At 37.0% G+C, this 21,631-nt stretch overlaps 1 protein-coding gene across 1 annotated transcript in view; it reads right to left on the bottom strand.

Moving 5' to 3' along the window:
• Nucleotides 1-18,610, bottom strand: part of LOC104465687 (neuroblastoma-amplified sequence-like) — a 54,953-nt gene extending 36,343 nt beyond the window's left edge. Inside the window, exons 1-11 of the mRNA XM_010078832.1 lie at nt 18,556-18,610; nt 17,890-17,926; nt 16,151-16,228; nt 14,991-15,038; nt 13,798-13,841; nt 13,234-13,367; nt 12,367-12,500; nt 12,153-12,251; nt 4,563-4,701; nt 3,691-3,756; nt 1,271-1,399 (exon numbers count right to left, since the gene is read on the bottom strand). Coding sequence (XP_010077134.1) covers nt 1,271-1,399; nt 3,691-3,756; nt 4,563-4,701; nt 12,153-12,251; nt 12,367-12,500; nt 13,234-13,263 — 597 coding nt within the window. The 5' untranslated portion in view covers nt 13,264-13,367; nt 13,798-13,841; nt 14,991-15,038; ... (1 more) ...; nt 17,890-17,926; nt 18,556-18,610. The remainder of the gene's footprint in view (nt 1-1,270; nt 1,400-3,690; nt 3,757-4,562; nt 4,702-12,152; nt 12,252-12,366; nt 12,501-13,233; nt 13,368-13,797; nt 13,842-14,990; nt 15,039-16,150; nt 16,229-17,889; nt 17,927-18,555) is intronic.
• Nucleotides 18,611-21,631: the final 3,021 nt, after the last annotated feature.

The raw sequence follows: 21,631 nt of genomic DNA, 5'->3' as shown, positions 1-21,631 counted from the left end.
AGGTTATTGTGTACCCCCAAACTACTCATTGAAGAAGAGTCAGAAACAGAAAATGCTTTCAGACTGTGTAAGCACTGTTGAGCAACAGCTAAAACACGGGTGTGTTACCAACTCTGTTTTGATCACAAATCCAAAACATAGCACCACACAGGCTGCTATCAAGAAAATGAACTCCATCCCTGCCAGACCCAGAATAGTTACATAGGCAATACAACTGAACCAGTTTACCTGTAAGAACCAAAACTTATGCAAAACAACAGCACAGGCATGATTCCAAGTCAGTAGTCTTGCTCTTGCAATCAGATCAAAAAGATAACAGCACACAAGGGGTGTTCAGGATAGCAGCATACCATTTCCTCTATAGGCATTTATTGATTTAAATCTCTCCTATAATCCTTTTTTGTAATTTTTCTTGAAAACCTTCATTTAATCTCATTTTCATCATGATACCTACAGGAAGATGTCTGCCTTCATCTTGTCCTCTTCCTTATTAGAGAAACCTGTGCCCATATTTAATGTCAGGTAGTGTTTTGTTGCAGACCTACTGCACAATGCATAGACTGCAGAGAAATTCAATACAAACTGGGAAAAGCTGTGTTTCATATGAATGAATAAACTTGAATAATTCAAAACATCCAACAAACAAATATGGAATTTTGTAACCTTCTGGAATTTTCTTTGAGAACTAGTTAGCTTTCAATTCCCAGTGTTTTAATTCACACCAGTAATGTACAAGTTTACCAGTCTCCGGGCAATTCTTAAGTTCCCCTATCTAGCTTTGCAAACAGTTCCTATAGGAAGGCAAAGGACTTACTAATACCAATCTGATGAACAAACTATTCTGGAGTGTTATCTGGCAAAAGGTAAGGTAAATTTGAGAAAGGAATAGATGAACAAATTAGACATACAGCAGAATTTGGTTTCAACTATTCAAATAATGTTACCCGTGTTGGCCTCCAGTTACATTTTAAAAATAGCATTTCAGTCTACCTGTAACCAGTGTTATCCATTTGGCATCAAAATGCCCCATGAAAAATTAATTCCAACACAACTGGTTCTTTTTCTTAATTTTTAAAGTTTAAGGCTTATAGTTAAAACATAGAAAGATTATTGTAATAGCAAATACTGCACTCCTGAAAATTTGAAGTTGACTGGAAAGATAGTTTGTAGCTAAAACACAGCTATCTGATCCACTCATCTCCTAGGAAAACGTATCTCCAGAGAATAAAAACATATACTGCAAACTTCTAAACATCTACATCCTTCTCACCTGATCAGTTTGGTCCCATTCTCCTTGTTGTCTGAGAGATGGAATAGACCAGATTGTCAGTTTTCCTGAGAAATGAATAGCTGCCAGAAGAGCTCCATCAGGAGAAAGATTCATCTTGAAAACTCCATCCTGCCAAACATGATGTCAGCAAAGTAAAAAAAAAAAACAAAAAAAACCAAAAAAACAAACCCCAACCAACCAAATCCCACACACCTCAAGAGATATCCAAAAAAACCCTAAAACCTCAAACTACTTTTTCTGCTTTAGGAAAAAAGAATTTACAGTCTTCCATCCTCAAAATTTAACAGAGTTTAAATTAAGAGAAGAAAAATCTATAGCTTTTTATAATCAAGGTAAAATATCAATTGTGGCATGGAAGTTTAAAAACAACAGGTATGAAAGAAGAACACTACCATAACCCTAACAAATCTTTAGAAACATGAACTTCCGTATCACACTGTTATACAGCAAATAAAATCTGAAAGCATGGCATTCCTAGGAGAACACTGCAGAGAGCAATGCAGAACCAGTTGGAGAAAAACTGCAGATTGCTCTCAAATCATCTGCGTGGAGAAAACATTCAGCAACTTCAGTTTTCTACTGTTCTGCCTCTCAGGTCCATCCAAGGATGACTGCTACCCAAATGCAGCTTAGTACAGCTCTTCCTCCCTGGAAACAAACTTTTGGGTGCGCATTATTACAATTAAATACGAAGGGGATACAAAAGATACACAGATGAAGAGATGCACATTGTTCATTACATTAACATATTCAAATCTACTACCTGAGCACTGTTATCTATAGAGATTAACCAGCCCTTTGGCAACGCACGCAATGCTGCCTCAGTATGCAGCTTGTCAACTTAAGGGAACTGCAGAACAAGATACTGAAAACCTCAGCAGGTTGACACCTCACATTTTATAAGTATCATTTAAATTAGCAACACTAAGAATCAAATCCCAACATAGCTAGTTTTAATATACAAGTCCTCTAGCTGCTGTGTCTGTCATACCTTACCACTGTTGCAAATTTTTGAATTAAAACATCCAAGGATGAAAAACAATCTCTGCTTTTCTTTATAAATTTACTACTGGCTAGTGCAATGAAGCTAAAGTTTAGTACAGCTATGCTCAGTACCAGGCTCCCAGTAAAAAAAGTTTACTTCAGCCTTCTCTTCTATATCTTTAGTGAAGGAAATAAAATCTCTTCCCATTCCACCCTTGAGAGAGATTCAGAAAGATTTGTTTTCCCCTTCCAATCAAGAATGCAATTTCTTCCTTTAACCAGTCACTTAAACATCCCAAAAATCTATTAAGGTCATTTTCAAAGCCCATATAACTTCAGACCAGCCTTTTTTCCTCTCAGGAGGACACAGTGAAGGCAGTAGACAGATTCTTTACTGTTCTTTACTTGTAAAACAAAAGAAGGGAAGACAATTTTTTTACAAGGAGGAAAAGGGGGATTAAAAAAAAAAAGGGAATCAAACAAAGGCTACACCCAACTAGCAGACAAAAGATAGAAGGTGGTACAGTACAGCATGGGTAGCTCCTAAGGCGCATAGAAGAAAGCCACAAGCCCCATGTGCAAAGCCTTAGAAATACAGAAAGCACACACCTACACCTCGTGACACTCAGATTTAAATCTCACTTATTCAGGGGAGAGGAGAATACAACACCCATACCCAGGGTTTGTTAAGAACAAAATGATCAACAGTTTCATGAGGTTTGCATGCGTCCTGGTAGTTGAAGTTTGACCCATAACAAACCTTTGAAGCTACTTAAGCAAAATGTTTCCATAGTACCTCACAATAGACAGTAAAAATTATGTCTTCATGTCTTCCCCACTTAGGCCATGAATGATCAGTTTGATTTCACTCATTGTTTTCTTCCCTCACCGTATAAAAATGTTGGGCTGTAAGGTGAGGTGGTTTGTGTGTCTTCTAGTGGGAGTGGGGTAGTACAGAAGGCTGAGTTTTGGAGTTCCTCTTATTTCTCTCTGACATACACTTGGGAAACATCATCACAGTCTACTCTCTTCTTGTAGAATATAACACACCTAACATGCTATGATCATTACATTCATTATCAAATAACGAGGCAGCTTTTTACACTTTCCTTTTTTGAATAAGAGTTTACATTTAATATTAAACTCTACGTCTCTAGAACTGTTCCCTCTCAGTATGTTGAAAACCCAAGATTCAAGCTTCAGCGGATGAACTAACTGGATTTTTTAAAAAGCCAAATAAATGGCAAGCTAATCCATTTAACACTAAAAGCTCATTATTTTTCATAAGTTTTATAGAAATCTTAATTCTTAAGTTGAATAAATTAAAAACTACTTTCAATCAGTCTCTCAGGCAGTCATTAATGGACATTTACACTTGCATAATATATTTCTGAAGTAGACCTAGACTTTAATACCTGTTCTGTTCCCCGCTTGCTGTAAAATCTTAAATTCATAATCCTTAACAATCCTCTTCTCTGTCCCTGTAAGAGCAGAAACAGATCATATAATGAAAGACAATCTCATATATGGTTTTATGCATCAAAAACTAAGTCATATCTAAAGTACTAAAACAACTCAGCAGGATTCTTTAAACTTCCAGAAGAATGCCTATTTTAAAATAATGCAAGGAAAATAAAACACCATTTGTACAACTTTCCCCATTTCATTAGGTATGTATCATGCCACAGGAAAATACTACCTATTTGCAATGAAACTAGCATCTCACTTTTAATACCAAACAATATCAATATAAGAGTAAATACTGGAGTTTATCCAAGTATACTGTAAATTCATTTCAGTATCTCCACACAGTAGTTATTACCAAATCAAACATTTATTTCTACCAGAAGCAAAAGAAATCAAGATTCAGACTTAAACTGAAACATTTATTTCAGATGTGCTGCCTTTTTTAATCAAGTAATAAAAAGACAAAAACAACTGGAATTTTTCTAACAAAGATAAGAGACATATCCCAGAACACAACTAAGGACTTTGCACATTTTCACTCTACATTTTTTTGTTGTTTTATTTTGGGTTTTCTTGTGGGGTTCTTTTTAATCATAAGTCATAATCAAGAAGTTAAAAGTTCAACACATACTACAGAAAAAGCAAAAATTGACAGATGCTGGGGGAAGAGATAACTTCCTAGAAGTTCACATCATAGCTTACAAAGTAGTGAAACATTGCATTAAAATTCTTCTTTCAAGAAGAGATTTACATTGAACTTCCAGTTAGATACTTCTGCCAGTGACAACATTCATCCAATAAAATGAGGAAATGCACTTACTGTTCTAACGTCATCTTCGTAACTAGTGACCTGCTTGTAATGAGGAGAGCCTGATAGAACTCTCCAAGCAGATATACCACAACCAGTTGCTTTAGATACTCCATCTTCATCTGTTTCACAGCCTCCTACAAGCAGAAGTCTGTAAAATATATAAAGGCATATTATGATTTCATATACTGATACATAAATGTTTTCTTCACTTGTCTTAAGTCAGAACTACATCAGTCTGCTTGCAGTAACAAAAAGACTAGGTATATTAAGATACCTAACAGCCCAAATAAGCTTTAAACTTCAGGGTATTTATTCACAGACAAAAAGACTTAACTATTACTTGAATAACACTTGTTATTTGTGGCACTTAGCTCTATCCATTCTCATCTCCAGCTTTCCAAATAAGGTAGAACTTCCAACATGTAAGTGAAAATATGTCTGGCTACAATTTGAGTTTCTCCCCTACCCACAAAGAATGATAACAATTACAGCTTAAGCTTACGAAAAGTTCTGATCTGTCTGTTTAAGCATTATTCAGAAGTGGTACAAAAGCTAACGCTCTTCTATTGAGGAACCAAATGCATCAAGGTTTTTCCATTTTCTTTTCTAAAGCAACCCTATCAATTACAAATGTTCATGCAATAATTTTGTTACACACAGTAGATGACATTTTAAAAACTTTGAGGGAACTCTTACAATTATTGCTGATTACCAGTAAAATGTATCAAAATATTTTCCTTTGAAGCCCTTTCCCCTTATTAACAAGTAGTTTTATATTTAACTGATCATTACTTTGATGAAAACTTTGAGAAAATATGTCTAAATTTGTTTGGAAGCATCATTTTAGTGAACAACTCATCAAAAAGTAAAGTATCTGCAAAAAAGGCACAGACTGGAAAAAGCCAGGGTCAGCCATGAAAACACTCCTTTATCAATTTTCAAAGTCTGCATTACTCTTGAAATGCTCTACCACCTAGTGGCTGATGCTCATATAGCGCCCAGCTGTGATCTGAGTGTATTTCAAACTGATAGAAAAAAGAAGAAAACAAAAATTCCTTCCATATTTAATCCTCTTAAAGGAGGTCAGTAAAACATTTAACATTCCCAGGTATCATGCTATTCACAAACATACGACAAGATGACTTCTACCATGGATGCTTACAGTCTGTTAAAAGTTCTTAAGAGTTTTAGATATTTTTTGGTGTAAAGAGTCGCGTAAGACAGCAAAACAGAAATCACTTTCACCATTTTCCATAAAAACAGCAATAGGAGACTCTGTCTACCATCATAATTAACAGGAAAATGGGTAATTTTGCATTGCTCTTATGATCAGAAAGTAAAGCATAGCACAGCTAAGGGTAATTACTTCTCCCTTAAGGAGGTGCTGTTAAACTTTAAAATACGTAAAATTTCTGGCTGACCATCCACAACGAAGTGGTTTCTATACCAAGAAGAAACCATGTTATCATTTAAGGAACAAACAGATTCCTATCAGAGTCAAGGAAATGTACCATAAGTGGCACAGTAATTAGCATACTTTTTTTGCAGCAATAACATAGGAAAAGAGCAGACATAAAAGTCACCTGTCATAGCTTTCCTGTAGATACTTAGCAAAGCAATTGGGCTTTGAAGATGACTACAATTAGTAAAGCACGGTATTAGACAACCACCAAGGGAACTCCAACACAGACACAGCAGCAAGGGAGAACCGTACTTCAGCATCATGCAGATTTCAAAAGAAACTTCACCACTAATACTACTTCTTAAACAGAAAATGCAACTGTTGCTCAGTGAGCACAGCAATCCCAGTGTTAAAATACCACAGAACTCCTACAGGGCATACCTGTTTTCTGAACAAGCTGGCAATATGACTGCATTAAGCCTTTTATACAAACTTTACATCTTAAACGAACCCAAGCTTCTTTGCATTTTAACATTTTCCAGTCAACACCAAGGGTTGGGTTTTGATATTGGTTGTTTATTCTGGTCAATTGGTTGACAATTTTCAAGTAAATATTTGGAGAGGAACTCAGAGGAACTTAGAAGGAACTTAGAAGGCACCATTTTAACCCAAAATTTGTTCATTCTGGTCAATTGGTTGACAATTTTCAAGTAAATATTTGGAGAGGAACTCAGAGGAACTTAACAAGGCACCATTTCCACCCAAAATACTAGTAAGAGTACTTTGTTCTGCAAGTCATACTAAGCACAAACTCCATCTGAGGCTGTCTCTGGTACCAGGACTCTCAAAGACTATGGGGGGCTGATTAAAAATAATAATAAAGGCAAGGTAGACACTGAAAACCAGTATATTTAAGCAATTCCATACTCCAGCAACTGAGCAAAGCAGAAGTAACGAGCAGGACAGCATGGCAAGTTTAATTTCATTCAACTTTGAACATCAATAGATACTAGAAACTACTTGAACAGTTTATTATTATTTCATGAAGACAGTGACTTTAACTGAAGAAGGCTTGCAGAGAACATCAATCCTTCAGGAACACGGAAAACGAGGTACAGCCACCAATAAACAACATAGTTCTCAGAACTATACAAAACATTCTAATATCAAATTTTCTGCTGATTACTGAAGGAAAGTGCACTTGGGAAGAGAAAAATTTCACAGATTAAGTGTCATACAATTAATAACCCTTTTTTTGTTTCCTTTCTGCATATTTTTTGTTTTCCATTTCCCTGATGTTTCCCTTCTGCAGCTTTCCTCTGCCTGCAATCGTTCTATCAGAGAGATCTGACACACTGCCACTGATCAAAGAATGTAAAAACTGCCCTCAACTCGTACAAAGCCATCTTTTAGACATGCTACATAGTTCTTCTCGGGAATTTCAGCAAGCCATCTTTTAGACATGCTACATAGTTCTCGGGAATTTCAGCAAAAAAACAAGGAAGTAACAAGTCTTTAAACAACAAACTTTCTGCAGAGACGTAGCACACCCCATGAAATTCCTTCTAACACCACCAATAGGTTTTAGGGCAAAATAGTTTTGAGTTCCCAAACATTTGAGCACACAGTCTAATATAATGAAATCACATCACAAAACACTGAAAGATGACAGCAAGATCAATGTTACACAGATCATTATGCATGAAGTGATCAACTTTCCAACTTTTTTTAGCACAAAAAGCAAGTTCCCTGTGTCTCTTTCACAGCCTTTCATGAGGAAAGCTTTAAAAAAAAAAAAAAATAATTAAATAAAAAATCGGTAAACAAGAACATCATGAAATCATTACAACACAGTTGTGAATTCCTAATAACCAAAAGACAGCTGGCACAATCCTCTGGAAGATTATATCTGTAGTCTTGTCCATCTATAGGTACCTAAATTCTTCTATAGGCTCCAACTCGCATTGCAGCATGCCACTGAATTAAAAATCTCAACAGCAACAGTGACTAAAACTCAATTACAATTGACCGCACTGTATCAGAGGTGACCAAGAGACAAATAGTAGCACAAAGACCAAGAGAAAAATTGTCAAGAACAGTGACAGCAGTAGCTCCAAAACTGCCTGAGCTAGCTGTTGAACTCTGTCAAGATAGATCTTTCCAAAGAAATTTCAGAAAAACTGTCACATACAGTGCAACATATTTATAATTGAGAAGTATCTTTTAGAATAAATGAAACTCAAAGACAGCTGGAATGAAAATGTCATATCAGTTTAGACACACACAGAACACACAACCTCAAGACAAAAAACCTTCTCCCAGGGCTGCAGAGAAATCCATCGTGGCAGCACGAACTTAAAATTTTAAAAAGCTTTTCAGAGAGCAAAATACAACAGCAGGCAGAGAAACTATTAAGATGAATAACACAACTGGCATCAAAAGAAAATGAAAGGTACTCCTGAGAGCCTCTGCAAAGATCTGACCTTGTTTACCAATTATTTTTTCAGGACTAGACAGGAGATGACTCTAAAATAACAACTTGACAGGTAGATTGGGAACAGCAGCAGGAGAGGGCTTTTTCCTGTTTACTTTTTTTTTTTTTAAGTTAATCTCAGTTTGAAGACAACACAATGCCAACAACTTTTTTTTGTCCCAGTAATGTGAAAAACTACTTTACCTGGCCAAATACTTGAGTTCTTAAATCATGCTATAACAGCTGTAGTTTTATGCCAGTCCAGACGGGTCACAAAGCAACATTAACTTAATACATGACACTTAATAGTAACTCTGTAGAAGGGAAAGTTTTGGCTGTCATGCTGTTGTGGACATCAAGATCAATGCAACATCCTTTAGTACTTAATATGTTAATAACTTAAATAATTTTTTATTCTTGCATACGTTTTCTACACAGAGCACAGCTAGCATGCAACAGTTTGTGCAGTAGTTTCTGGGGTCCATTTCTAGATCCTCTACATACTTCTGGGATTGCCAGAGGACTCCTGTGAAGCCTCTGAGAAACTTCGCAATGCCTGCCATTCCCAGGAAGAGCTAGACAGCAAGCTCTAGAAGCTTTTAACAAGGTCTGCCAGCTGTTTCTGATCAAAGAGTGCTTTGAGCATTTGTTCCAAATGACTCCTGATTAGCTGAAAGGGTTCCTGACCCTTACAAGTCCTAGATAAAGACCTGTATAAGTGCCAGGCCTAGAGCACAGCCAACGGATGCAGCATTTTGTGCAGCAGTTTGCAGAAAATGGGGCCAGAAACTCTGTGTAATGTTCTCAGCAACTGCAGTGATGTGACACCAGGCTCGGTCCCCGGCAGACACTGGAGCAGATACCCCAGCACATCAGAGCACACTCCTCAGGGACAATACAGATGTCAAGGTCTTGAACTGCAGGGACATGGCTCCAAGGAACCTGCTCTAGTTGACCCTGCTGCAAAGGGGAAGGGATTAGATGATCTCCAGAGGTTTCTCCAGTCTCAAAAAAATGGGTGCCCTTGCAGTACCTCAACTATACTCTATTTCAGAGGTTTTTACAAAGTCAAACTGAAGATAACTAGTATAATACTGGTATCAAGAACAGCAAGTTCAATTGAGGCATCCAAGAAAAACTTGAGCCTTCTATGCAATTCTTCACTCCTACATTTGGGTAAAGCAAGCAAATTTCAACTGAATCTAAAACCCTTCATCTCTTATAGCCATCACACATTTTAGGCTCTAATATCAAACATTTTCTGTAGCAACTGCAGATAACCCTGAAGTAAGACACTCAGCTCCAGATTAAAATACTCAAAATAAGCAGGCGTTGAACCTTCCGTTAGAGCCTACAGAGAGCTCACACTGAAGCAGACATTTAAGTTTTGTCAACTAAAATGCAACATAGATGAAGGCTGGATCACATAAGAACACCAACATTAGGCATCTAAATTAAGGTATATAACACTTTTTCACAGCAATGAAATTCACTATTAGACTTTTCTCCAGAGCTATGGTTTCAGGTTTTCCTACGGATTCAGATACATTCCCTACTGACATGTTTTCTCTGCAATTATCATACCTCTAGTTTAAAAAATTAAGCATACTAAGTTCATAAGTGCTATTTTATTGCACTGTAACAGATACTGGGCAAATACATAAGTAATACAGAGTGCCATAAGTCAAGGCTTACAAGCAGTGGAGATAGACCAGTGTAACTTCACCACCTGAAATGAAATGCGTGGAAGTACAAAGTGACAATGTTTAACTCACATTAAGTGATCACAGTTCACATTACTGAAAACGAAAACTCTGAAGTGTTCATATCTATCCACAATTTTCTGTAATGCACAATTTAAGAAAATTGTCTCCCTTCACCTCCTTCTGGGTTTGTTTTTGGTAACAAGACAATTTCAGCAAGAGACTCTGTTCATGGATTTAGAGGTCTCTAATACCAAATCTATAAGTTTTCTACCACAGAGTAAATTCAAAACAGAAGAGACTTGCCTACATGAAGGGTAAAACATCAGTTCTTTCTGCTTTCCATCCATTCCATCCAATCGTGCATTCTGTCAAGTATCAATTTTTCAACTTTACTGAGCAAGTCAACCAATTGCACATAGCAGGAGATACGACAGTCACAGGGGACTCCACCTGACTATTTTTACTTTCATGGAATAAGTCATAGTATTTCCTGGCAAAACAAGCAATTCCTGAACGTGTATGGTACACACATTGCACAAACTTATGACTTCAGCAGCAAATATAACCACATCTTTTCATGTAAGGAAAGGGTATTTCTCTCCCTAGAATATATGAAATACATACAACAAAAAATATGCCAACCATGAGTTTCCATAAAAAGATAACTTTAATCACTAATATTCTGAATAAACTGTTCCAAACACAAAACCAGCATTGTCTCCTGCTCTGTTACTTCACAGTAATATCAAGTTTTGAAAACATTAACCTAAGATCTTATGAGAATAGTAGGAAAACCAAAGCTATTGCTTCTCTTGAAAGTGGGAGGAAATAAAGAAAACAAAACTTGAATTTTTTGCCTTGTTTTTTTCCCCCTCTTTTAAACCTCTAAGGCAAGAATTTGCCATTAGCATACACAAAGCAATATCCATACTATTTGGTTGACAACTACACCAGCTGATTTTCTACATATTTTCTTGTTGATGGGTTCATCCACTATAAGAGTTTAGCAGTTCTGACATCATTTACTCAGAAACTCACCAAAAATGAAAAGCAAGCATGTCCATCTATCATGTCAGAATAATTATTTGACCATAATTTCAATATTAATCAATATTATTTGCAACACTCATTGTTATAATCAATCTACTTGCTAATATTAGGAGCAGAAAATATAACTTTGGAAACAAGTGTCAAGAACCATTAAACCTGGTCTGATCAAAGGAAAGAATCAGCAGGTTCTGTTGCCGGGTCAGATAGCGCTACCAAAGCTCCATAACCCACACCTATTACCTGAAAACTCTAGATTTAGTACACTGAGTATTAATTAGGTGGAATTGCTAGATATGAACTAAGTAGAAAGAAGAAAACATACTCAAAATTAATCTCTTAAAGTAATAAGCTAGAAGAACACTAGTTCTCACTAATAACCATTTTCTTCCTAAGATACATAGGACAGATCACTTAACATTGGAGAATGAGAACAAGATTTTAAACAGTGAGTTTACTCTGGTATTCTATAGTCAAGCCTTATTTCCATTTAAAACACTATAGTGATATAACCTATCGCACTGACAAATTCAATCTTAGTAGATCTAATAGAAGAAAAACACCTAGAAGGAAGTTTCTTTCCTACAACTGACAAGAAATAGGAAAATAAGTTGCTGAGTTTATCTTGGTCTATAACAAGTAGATACTAAAAAGGTAGATGCATTTTTAACACAAGTAACTGGCTAACCAGGTCCTATTCCAACTACATCTGGTTATGCTGCTTACGCAAGGTACTCAAACAGTAAAGGACATAACTTGATTTTCATTAGTCCATTAGTAAAGCGAGATGAACTAGGACTTCTTTTATAGGTACAATGATACATGACTTGTTATTACTGATTCACGAAATGCCAATATTAAACCAGATTTTTTCTTCCTTGCTTCTCGTTATCCAACACCCTTCATTGTTTATTTTGCCACTTCTGTTCAAAATTTCCGTATTATTGGCAGGTAGCAAACAGAACACTTACCTGTGACCAGGATGATAAATGACAGTAGTTATTCCATGGGCATAATGGCTGCTAAAGCTGAAACTGTGACTTTCTTGAAAGCTTTGATTTGTTCCAACACTAAGTATGGGGAAAAAATACATATATTATTTCAGATTTATTTTCTTTAAAGCATGGAAAGAATTCCTTTCCAGTTCACTGCGCCTTCTCAAAGCAAGTCAAAATTTATGCTTACCTTACAAGATAACTTCTCAGTTCTCCACGATAATTAATGACAAGCAGTTCGGCTGACCATTGGGCACTTGCTCTGTATTCTAGAAAGATCAATCCAGCAATAGCATAACTCAAATCTCCTGGAAAACTTGCTGTCTTTACCCAAAAAGGCAGGCAGACATTGAGAGAGAAAGGGGGTTTAAAAAAAGTCTTTGTTACTAAAAGAACTAAGAAGTTAAATTTAAAAAGTAACATTTCATAGCTTGTACCAGTAACAAAATACACTTCCCTTTATCTTGATTTTAAAGAAATCTTATTACTATGAAGTCTGCAAAGACAATACACTAAGGAAATACCCTTGAGCCAGCTCCCCAAAGTAGTTTAATACAACCTTTGAATATGCAAAATAAAATATATTGTGTGGGGCAAGCCAACACCAATTAGCTATTCTCATACTAAGAAAAAATATTCTCATACTGCTCTATCAGCACTCTTTCTTGATTTATAAGTGACTCTGCATATGAACTGCAGATTTGTAATCTACTACCATAAACTTTATTTGTACATATACTAATCAGGTGTTTCTGTACTTTCAGAAGGTACACAATCTGATGATGTACCTGCGGACCTACCACAATTCTAAGAATAAGAAAAGAAAAATGAAGATCCTGACAAGATACAACAGCACAAAGGATGTCCTTCACAAGTGCTACACGACTTAAGTTGAACTGTAATATGCCCATCATATGATAAACAATTCATGGTACATTTGTGCATGGCACTCATATTGTAAGCCTTTATACCAAAGTAAGCCATGATGAGAAGAAATTGCCTTTTATCCTTACAAAAAGTTCTACTATACTCATATTGAATCTAAGAAAGCACTTACCGGTGAAATGACCAAAAGCTCACTACCCATTAGGTCAAACACTCTCACTGTTCCAGTGCTTTCAGCATAAGCAAGTAATGTACAATCATGACTCCAAGCCACTCGCCTCCACTGAGGGTTAGGATCCTTTGGCACTATGAAAAAGGAAATTATTAAAAAGGGAAATATAAACATAGTCTCTTAAATAGAACAAAAAAGTCAACCGTATCAAAAAAGGCAGGGTGCCTACCATCATTACAAGCTTATCTTGTAGGAAGGGGGGAAAAAAAACCTAACAAAAAAAACCCCCACACCATCTCCAACACCCATTATGTCTCCCAAACCCACTGATTTTAACTATCGTTTCATTTCGGATTCAGGTTTTATATGTTAATCATCACGAAAAGAAAAGGGGGGGGGGAGGGTAATGGAGCTAGTCACAAAGCAAAATTATTAAGAGATTCTTCCCAATGCTTTTAAGAAGTTACAACCTTATCTTTAAAGTAAACCAATACCACCACTTAGCAATGCATGAATAATAATTATGGCACTAGGTAATGATGTAGAAATTGTCATATTGTATACCCTGACATCTTCCAATTATGGATCCAAAGTCATCTTTTGCAGACCTGCAGAAAAAGACATAGATTTAAATAAGAAAAAAAAAAGCATTATTCTCCAGAATAAAAAAACCACTATAAAAATACTCTAAGTGCACAATTCAAGGGCTTGCATGTATTTAACTACCTGTTCAAAAAGGCAGGCAGTAGCCTTCACCCTTAGGCAACTATACCACCTAACAATAATATTTTACAAACCCTGCTCCCAATGCATGAATACTAATACCCTTCATTAGTAGTAATGCTGTTCAAAATAGGATAGCAGCATTTCAGAACTTCACCACATAACTTCATAAAAAAACAAACAAACAAACAACTAGTCTGTATTCCCTAGGTTACAATTTTAGAAACAATACAAGAATATAGTTACATTAATACAGTTGAAACACAAGATTTATTTTATAGTCTATAAGCTGACATTTATGGTGTTCACACCACTTCTGATTGAACAATTTTCATACACTTGCTTCTTTTACATATAAATAGAAGGTCTGACCTTCTAGAAAATGGATTTTTGTGAAGCAAGCAAACACACTCAATCAAGATCTGTTCTACAGCTAAATGTGTTCTTGAACTGGCAAAGGAGAGCTTGTTGTTAGACAGCAGAATAAAAAGGGAAAGCATCAGTCTTTATGGCAATCCACATTACTTTGCAAAAAAGGTGAAGTATTATACATGCCAGCTACTCTACAGAGAAGCAGAACACTAACTCCTTGTGTCATTTATTAGTAGAGAATTTCTAGGGGGAACAGAAAGGCAAAGGTTAGGAAGACCATGACCTGGGGTTAGTATTTTGAAGCACCTTGTTTTTCTTTCATGTCTTGAACAAAAGAAAGAGATATAGGTAAATACTTGTATATATTTATCTATAACATTTATAGTTGTGGGAGGTTTTGAGGGGGGTGTTGGTTTTTTTGGGGTTTTTTTGCGTTTTTTGTTTTTTTAAATGGGAATGGCCAAGAACTAAGAAGAAATAGAAGGTTTCTGCTTTCCAAGGTATAATATATTTTAAGATTATTCCAGAGATTACTTTCACAATAGATAACATTCCAAATAAAAACCAGAAAAATCTTTAAAAGTATGGTTAGTAAATGACTAGAAATACTTTCTCAGAACTCCACAACTGTGGTCATGAAGCAATTGAAAATATTAAGTTACCTGATTTCTACACATTGGTCTTGAACAACTGCCAACAATTTACCGTTGCTGAAAGAGAAAAATACAGGTGTGAAAGTTCATTTAAAGTCCAGTCCTTCCGGAATGTGCATCAGAGCTGTAGGTGCTTTTTCTCAAGGTTAGATAAAAAGTTCCTCTTTCACAATCAAAACAAATGAGGAAATAGAAATGTTTATACCAAAAAAAAAAAACAATGCTGTAACAAGATTCCCTTCATCTCACTGAAACGTATGGTACTCTTTTCTAGTAGCACTAAGAAAACAGAAACAATGTCTAAAATCCTGCTGCAGGAAAGATCAGAATCAAATGTTGCTTATGGATAATTTTATAACAGCAATATCTAAAACTATGTATTGCTTTACCTGGAATAAACAACGATCATACTTCATTAAGTTACATCATCTCCTTAGGACCAGGTCTCCTGTCTTTGTACCCAACATAAAACATTGCAACTGGCATGTTGTGCATCAAAAGGGATCATCGCTTCCCTCAAGGAATCACCATCTCTCAACACTGCAGAGCTCTTGCTGAACCACTGATCATATTCAGCGATCATACATAATAAACTAAAACATTCCCTACTACCTCCATCTCATGTAACCTTTTTTCTGTACATATTTATGCTTATTTTTAAAAGCCAGTGATCTCACTGATGCTGCTAGAATTACTGCAGAACAGCTGGTTCTATCCTTGGAACTCTCACTTCTCCTCTACACATACAACAGCAGACAAGTCTTGAAGGTATGGATTCACCTTCCACAAATTTTAAAATAAGGAATTTATATTGCATATCCTGCCAAGTCATAGGTCTTTAACTGATCAAACTCAAGTCCTGAATATGATCCCAACAGAAGGATTGCACTGCAAGCCACTTTGCCTCAAAAGCTCGAAGGACATTCAGACCTGAGTGAGAAATGCATTAAATGAAGGGAATCAGCGTGGAAGCCCCTAGGTAGCAGACTGACCTTTCTTTCCCAAGGCTAGCCGTGAAAGCCTCCAATATTTCTCTTGACCAAAAGGAATAACATGACTTTAGCACAATATTAACTCAGCATTGTTACCAATGGGGATGGTGTGGGGAGGAGAGGAAGCATTAACACATACACTAGTGCCAGAAATGGAAAAGCATGTAAGCTGGTTACCTTGCAAGGACTAGGTGCCAGTTGATCTGCTTATTAACTAGACGAACCAGTCCAGTGGGCAGAGAAAACTTTGCAGGGCTGAAATATCAAAAATGTTATGTGAAATCAGAACATACACCTAACAAAAGCAGTATCTTAGATACACATGTCAGGTGATTTAGCTTTAAGGCAATCATCAATCACCTGGGAGGTTTTAGCAACTAAACATGAATCAACACTGCACCCTGCCAACAATGAAAGCTAACAACATCCTTGTTTGTATTAACAGAACAAAACTACACATTTAGGGAACTGAATTTACTCTTCACTCTTTATATTCTGATCAGCAGCCAGTTTTGCTGCCCCACCCCCTCTCCATTAGAAGAGCACCAGTAAACTGGAGGGCGACAAAGATGGTCAGGGGACTGGAGCACTTGCCCCACAAGGAGATGCTGAGGGAATGGTAGTTGTTTATTCTGGAGGAGGGGAGGCTTCAGGGGGACCAAACAGCAGCCCTCTGACAACTAGGTTACCAAGAAGATGGGAGCCACTGAGGTGCATGGCAGTAGCACAAGAAATCAGTTATCAATCTAAAACACAGGAGGTTCCAAGCTGACATAAGGAAGAGAATTCTTCACCATGAAGACAGTCAGGCACTGGAACAGGCTGTCCAAAGAGGTTTTGGGATCTCCATCCTTTAAGGTTTTCAAGACCTAGCTGGACAGAGCCGTAAGGAACCTAGTTTGAATTCAATGTCCTCCCTGCTTTTAGCACGATTTTAAACTAGACACCTCCTAAGCTTCCTCCCAAACACTTTTATTAAATACATAAATATAGCAACTAGAATCAATTATAACAGCTACAAATCAGACTTTAAATATTATTACTGTGGGGAGTGAGAAAACTAAGTTAATTCTGTCTGCAACTGAATGCTTACAGCCAGGCTTATACAACTGTATGCAGCCCATAAACACCACCCCCCTTCCCCTCCACCCCCCAAAAAAGGGGAGGGGGTTGCAAAATAAAGTAGAACACGAGCAACAGGGAAAACAGCATTGCCTGCTGAATTCAAGTATAGAATTGTTTCACAGGGAGCCACATTAATGTCCCCTTCCATATACCTCCAAACCAGCAGAATACTCCTAAAAAAGGGAGAACTGATGTCTTCAAACCTGGCAAGTGCATCAACAGAGTAGTATAACCAGAGATCTGAAATTCTCCAGGAACACTGTACTTACTCCAGTATTTTTCTAGCACCACTTAAGTGCCTTTTGAATCAGAAGTTAAATTTATAAATGGCATGAGCATTGCTCAAGTAGTTATCAAGCTTTCGGTATGACAGTTTGAATTGTCAAAAAAAGACAAATCCAAATTATTACTGCAAAGGAAGCAAATCCTGCCATGCCATTATACCTGTCATAAAGGCTTAAGAAAAAAGCTTCACTTGCAGTATCTCGGTTGGGAACGAGGAAGACAAATACATGTTTTGAGAAAGATGATGTTCTAACTGCAAGTTTACTTAGGCTTCTGGTAAAAGCGAAAAGTCAAACTAGCATATACCAGCTCTTGTCTAGAAAGGTTTCAGCTGCAACTCAAGTGGTTACAGCTTAAATTTGTGGAAAGGGACTATTTTAAGCATTGCTTGGACAAATTCTAAACAAGTATTCAATTTTACTGTCATTAAAAATAGCTTTCCGTCAAACCAAAAATCTATAAAAATATTACCGAATAAAAAGATCAAGCACTACTTTCAAACCTACCTGTACCAGATGTACCGAAGCAAAAACAATGCAGGACCTCCAACAGAAAGAGAGGTAAAAATTACATCTCTAGCGGTTTTAAAACACTCTCCAGATTACCGCACACAGAATCTCAGAAATTCTCACAAAATAAAAAGGTATTAAGGGAAAAACCCTCTATCCTTGGCCGATGTACTTTATATTAGAGTATATGCAAATGGCAGATCAAAAAAATCACAACACATTTCTGGAAATGCTAAGAGAAATTCCTACTGGATTAAAATGAAATTCAGTTACTGCATAAACCAAGCATTGAACGGCAATGTTCATGTAATGTAATCAGAAAGTAAAGCTTCCTTATAGAACTAACTAGCAAACAGCCCAATGTAAGAGCTGGTAGAGAAAAAAACCTCAACAACATTTTGCAAGACGTAACAGAGCTTCTAAACGTCTTAGACATATATAGTTTATTAGCTTGTCCCAATAAGCTAACAGAAACAAGAAAGCTCACAAAAAATCACATAAAAATAACACAGCAATATTGATAATCAGAAAACATCTTGCTGAAACACATCCTGCACTCTATTTCCATTACACTAGCCACCCTGAAGTGCAGAAATTGTAAATTTACAAGCAATCCACACGTGATCTTATGAGTCACAAACATAAAAAACAAGTCATATTTACCCGCAATTGCTCTAGTGATGATAAATGATGCGCCATGTTTTCTGTTGCCTCTTGGCTGCAATTACAACAATAATGGTCAAACAGTAGGTTATACATTTTAACTTAAACATAACACTCATACATATACTAGCTGATTAAATTTAAGTTGCCTGCTAGCCTGCAAGTTCCTTATATATTTCCTATTACTTGCAACTTCACATAGTGAGTAATTTAACTGCATAAGCTAAAACAGGTTATAAAGCCAAATATTTTAAGTGCCAAGATGTAATAAACAAAATGTACTACAGGTTGTCTATTGATTCAGCTACGCCTTGATCTTTCGGTAATAACAAAAGACATCAGCTTCTGACTGTGTTCTCCTGTAAGGCATTATAAACCATTCTTTCTATGCCAAATGAATGCCAGACTGAACTGTAATGTCCAGAAGTTGAAACAATTGGTGTTAGACATATTATGCTAAGCTACACAAAGACTACTCATGAAAGTTTCAGAAATATTAACAAAACCAAAGAAGTTCTGAGGAAAAACAGTTTTTATGTCAATTTGTACTAGGTAACACAGCCACTCAGATCACCCCTACTCCACACCATCTCACACAGCCTTTCCAGCAGATCTGCTCTAGTTAAGACAGGGGGAACAACTACTCTCGTTACTAACAGATAACATCCCAAATTCAGGTTAATCAACCAGGAAATAACACAGCATTACAGTAAAATAAGTGAGAGTATGAATTATTTCTTACAGCTGTCCTAGTATCTCAGAGAGACGCAATTTCCTAGGGAGGTTAAAAGCAGAGCTTGTTTAAGTTTTTGGATTAAAAAAAGTTCCCAGTTAAAAACACTTCTAAAAATTGCCTATACTTCTTTAGAATTTGTTTGAATATTCTTAGCATCCACTCCTGAGTCTATGCTACAGGCTCCTCTTACACACATCTTAAACTCTTCACAAAGCTGATTTACTACTAAACTCCAAAAAAATGAATTTTATTTTTTATAATATATTTGTATTACCTCAGCAACAGCACTGGCTATCAGATCTGCTATATTTCTTTTCCAATTCATTCTTATTTAGGGAAACAACTTCAAGTTCTCCTTCTCTAGAGCACTCCAGAAATACAATCTAAGTAACTTCCTCACTGACAAAACACCCACTTAGTTTTGAATTTTGTCACACACCCAGTAAGCTTATGAGATAGAAGAGGGGAGGGAAGAGGGCATCAGATGGCAATTAAAAAAAACCACAGAAGCAGGTGATACATTCAATCCATTTCAGAAGACAGACAGCACTTGTCTGCTGAGAAAAGGAAAAGTTCAGTCTACCTGTATTTCCACAAATACAAGCTGGGCAGAGAATGGATTGAGAGCAGCCCTGAAGAGAAGGACTATGGGGTACTGTTAGATGAGAAGCCCAGCGTGAGCCAGCAATGTGCACTTGCAGCCCAGAAAGCCAACCATACCCTGGGCTGCATCAAAAGAAGTGTGACCAGCAGGTCAAGGGAGATGATTCTCCCCCTCTACTCCGCTCTTGTGAGACCCCACCTGGCGTACTGCATCCAGCTCTGGAGTCCTCAGCACAGGAAGGACATGGACCTGTTAAAGCGAGTTCAGAGGAGGGCCACAAAGATGGTCAGAGGGCTGAAGCACCTCCTGAATGAGGACAGGCTGAGAGAGTTGGGGTTGTTCAGCCTGGAGAAGATAAGGCTCAAGGAAGACCTAATAGAAGCCTCCCACTACTTAAAGGGGGCTACAGGAAAGATGGGGAGGCACTCTTTATCAGGGAGTGTAGTGATAGGATGAAGGGTAACAGTTTTAAGCTGAAAGAGGGTAGATTTAGCTTAGATATTAGGAAGAAATTTTTCACTGTGAGGGTGGTGAGGCACTGGAACAGGTTGCCCAGAGAAGCTGTGGGTGCCCCATCCCTGGAGGTGTTCAAGGCCAGGCTGGATGAGGCTTTGAGCAACCTGGGCTAGTGGAGGGTGTCCCTGCCCATGGCAGGGGGGTTGGAACTAGATGATCTTTAAGGTCCTTTCCAACCCAAACCATTCTATGATTTATGAAATTATTCCACAACTACTCCCCTGTAACCTCCCCTGCAACCACTGCCTCATTTACTATTTTCACTGATCAGCTACTCATTAATTCCTTTCATTCTCGTTATATACTTTGGGGTTCACAAACAGTGCAATCACATCTTTACACTGAATATAGACTGCTCAACTTCCACAGCACTCTTCTCTGCCATTGTCAGTTCCTTGCATGTGTCCTTTACAAATATCTGTTATTCCCCTCCCCCCCCAAAAAAAAAATAAATTATTCTTGGGAAATTCAATACAGATGAATAAGAATACTAATAAGAACCAAAATTAAAGCTAATTTAGGGTTCTAACTTAAGAAATCCATGTCAATTGTAGCAGTGTCTTGAATTTAACAGGACTCTGCTTTATCATCACTGGATTCATCTTCCAAAGGCCACAGCTACAGCTGTAAGTACTCTGTCCTGTGCAATGAAAAATGGATCATCAAAGTCAACAGAGACCTATGAAAAATTTGGTTTAGGGCCTTGCTTTTTATCCTAGATGACTGCATAGGAAGACATTTAACTTGATTTCCCAGTGCAGCATTCAACTTTCTTTCCCTTTCTGCTATCCCTCTTCTCACTCACTACAAACCATTCAGTTCTACAAGAAGTAAGGCAGGGAGCGTTTTGTGACTTCTTCTGAAAAGTGCGCATAAATCAGCATTAAAAGAGACTCATGTTCCAAAGGGAAAGTCACAATCACTTAAATAATATCACTATTAGGCAACTTCAGGCAAAAACTGAATCATGCTGACAAAACAATTTGTTTCCCTATGTATGTCAGTGTAAAATCAATTTCCCACTAAAACCATAAACAGAATATCAGAAGTGTCCTTGGCTACTGACAGTCTTCAAGAAGGATGTAAATCCAAACAAACTACATAGCATAATATTTCTGCCATTCAAAATAGGAATTATCTTGAAAATAAAGCATATAGGCAAGAAATACCAAGTTTAAAATAGCCTGTACTACTTGCTGAAGTTTACTAACAGAATTCTA

The sequence above is a fragment of the Pterocles gutturalis genome, unplaced genomic scaffold, assembly GCF_000699245.1.
Source record: "Pterocles gutturalis isolate BGI_N339 unplaced genomic scaffold, ASM69924v1 scaffold19698, whole genome shotgun sequence".
Classification (NCBI taxonomy): domain Eukaryota; kingdom Metazoa; phylum Chordata; class Aves; order Pterocliformes; family Pteroclidae; genus Pterocles; species Pterocles gutturalis.
This window is presented reverse-complemented; position numbering and strand designations above follow the sequence as displayed.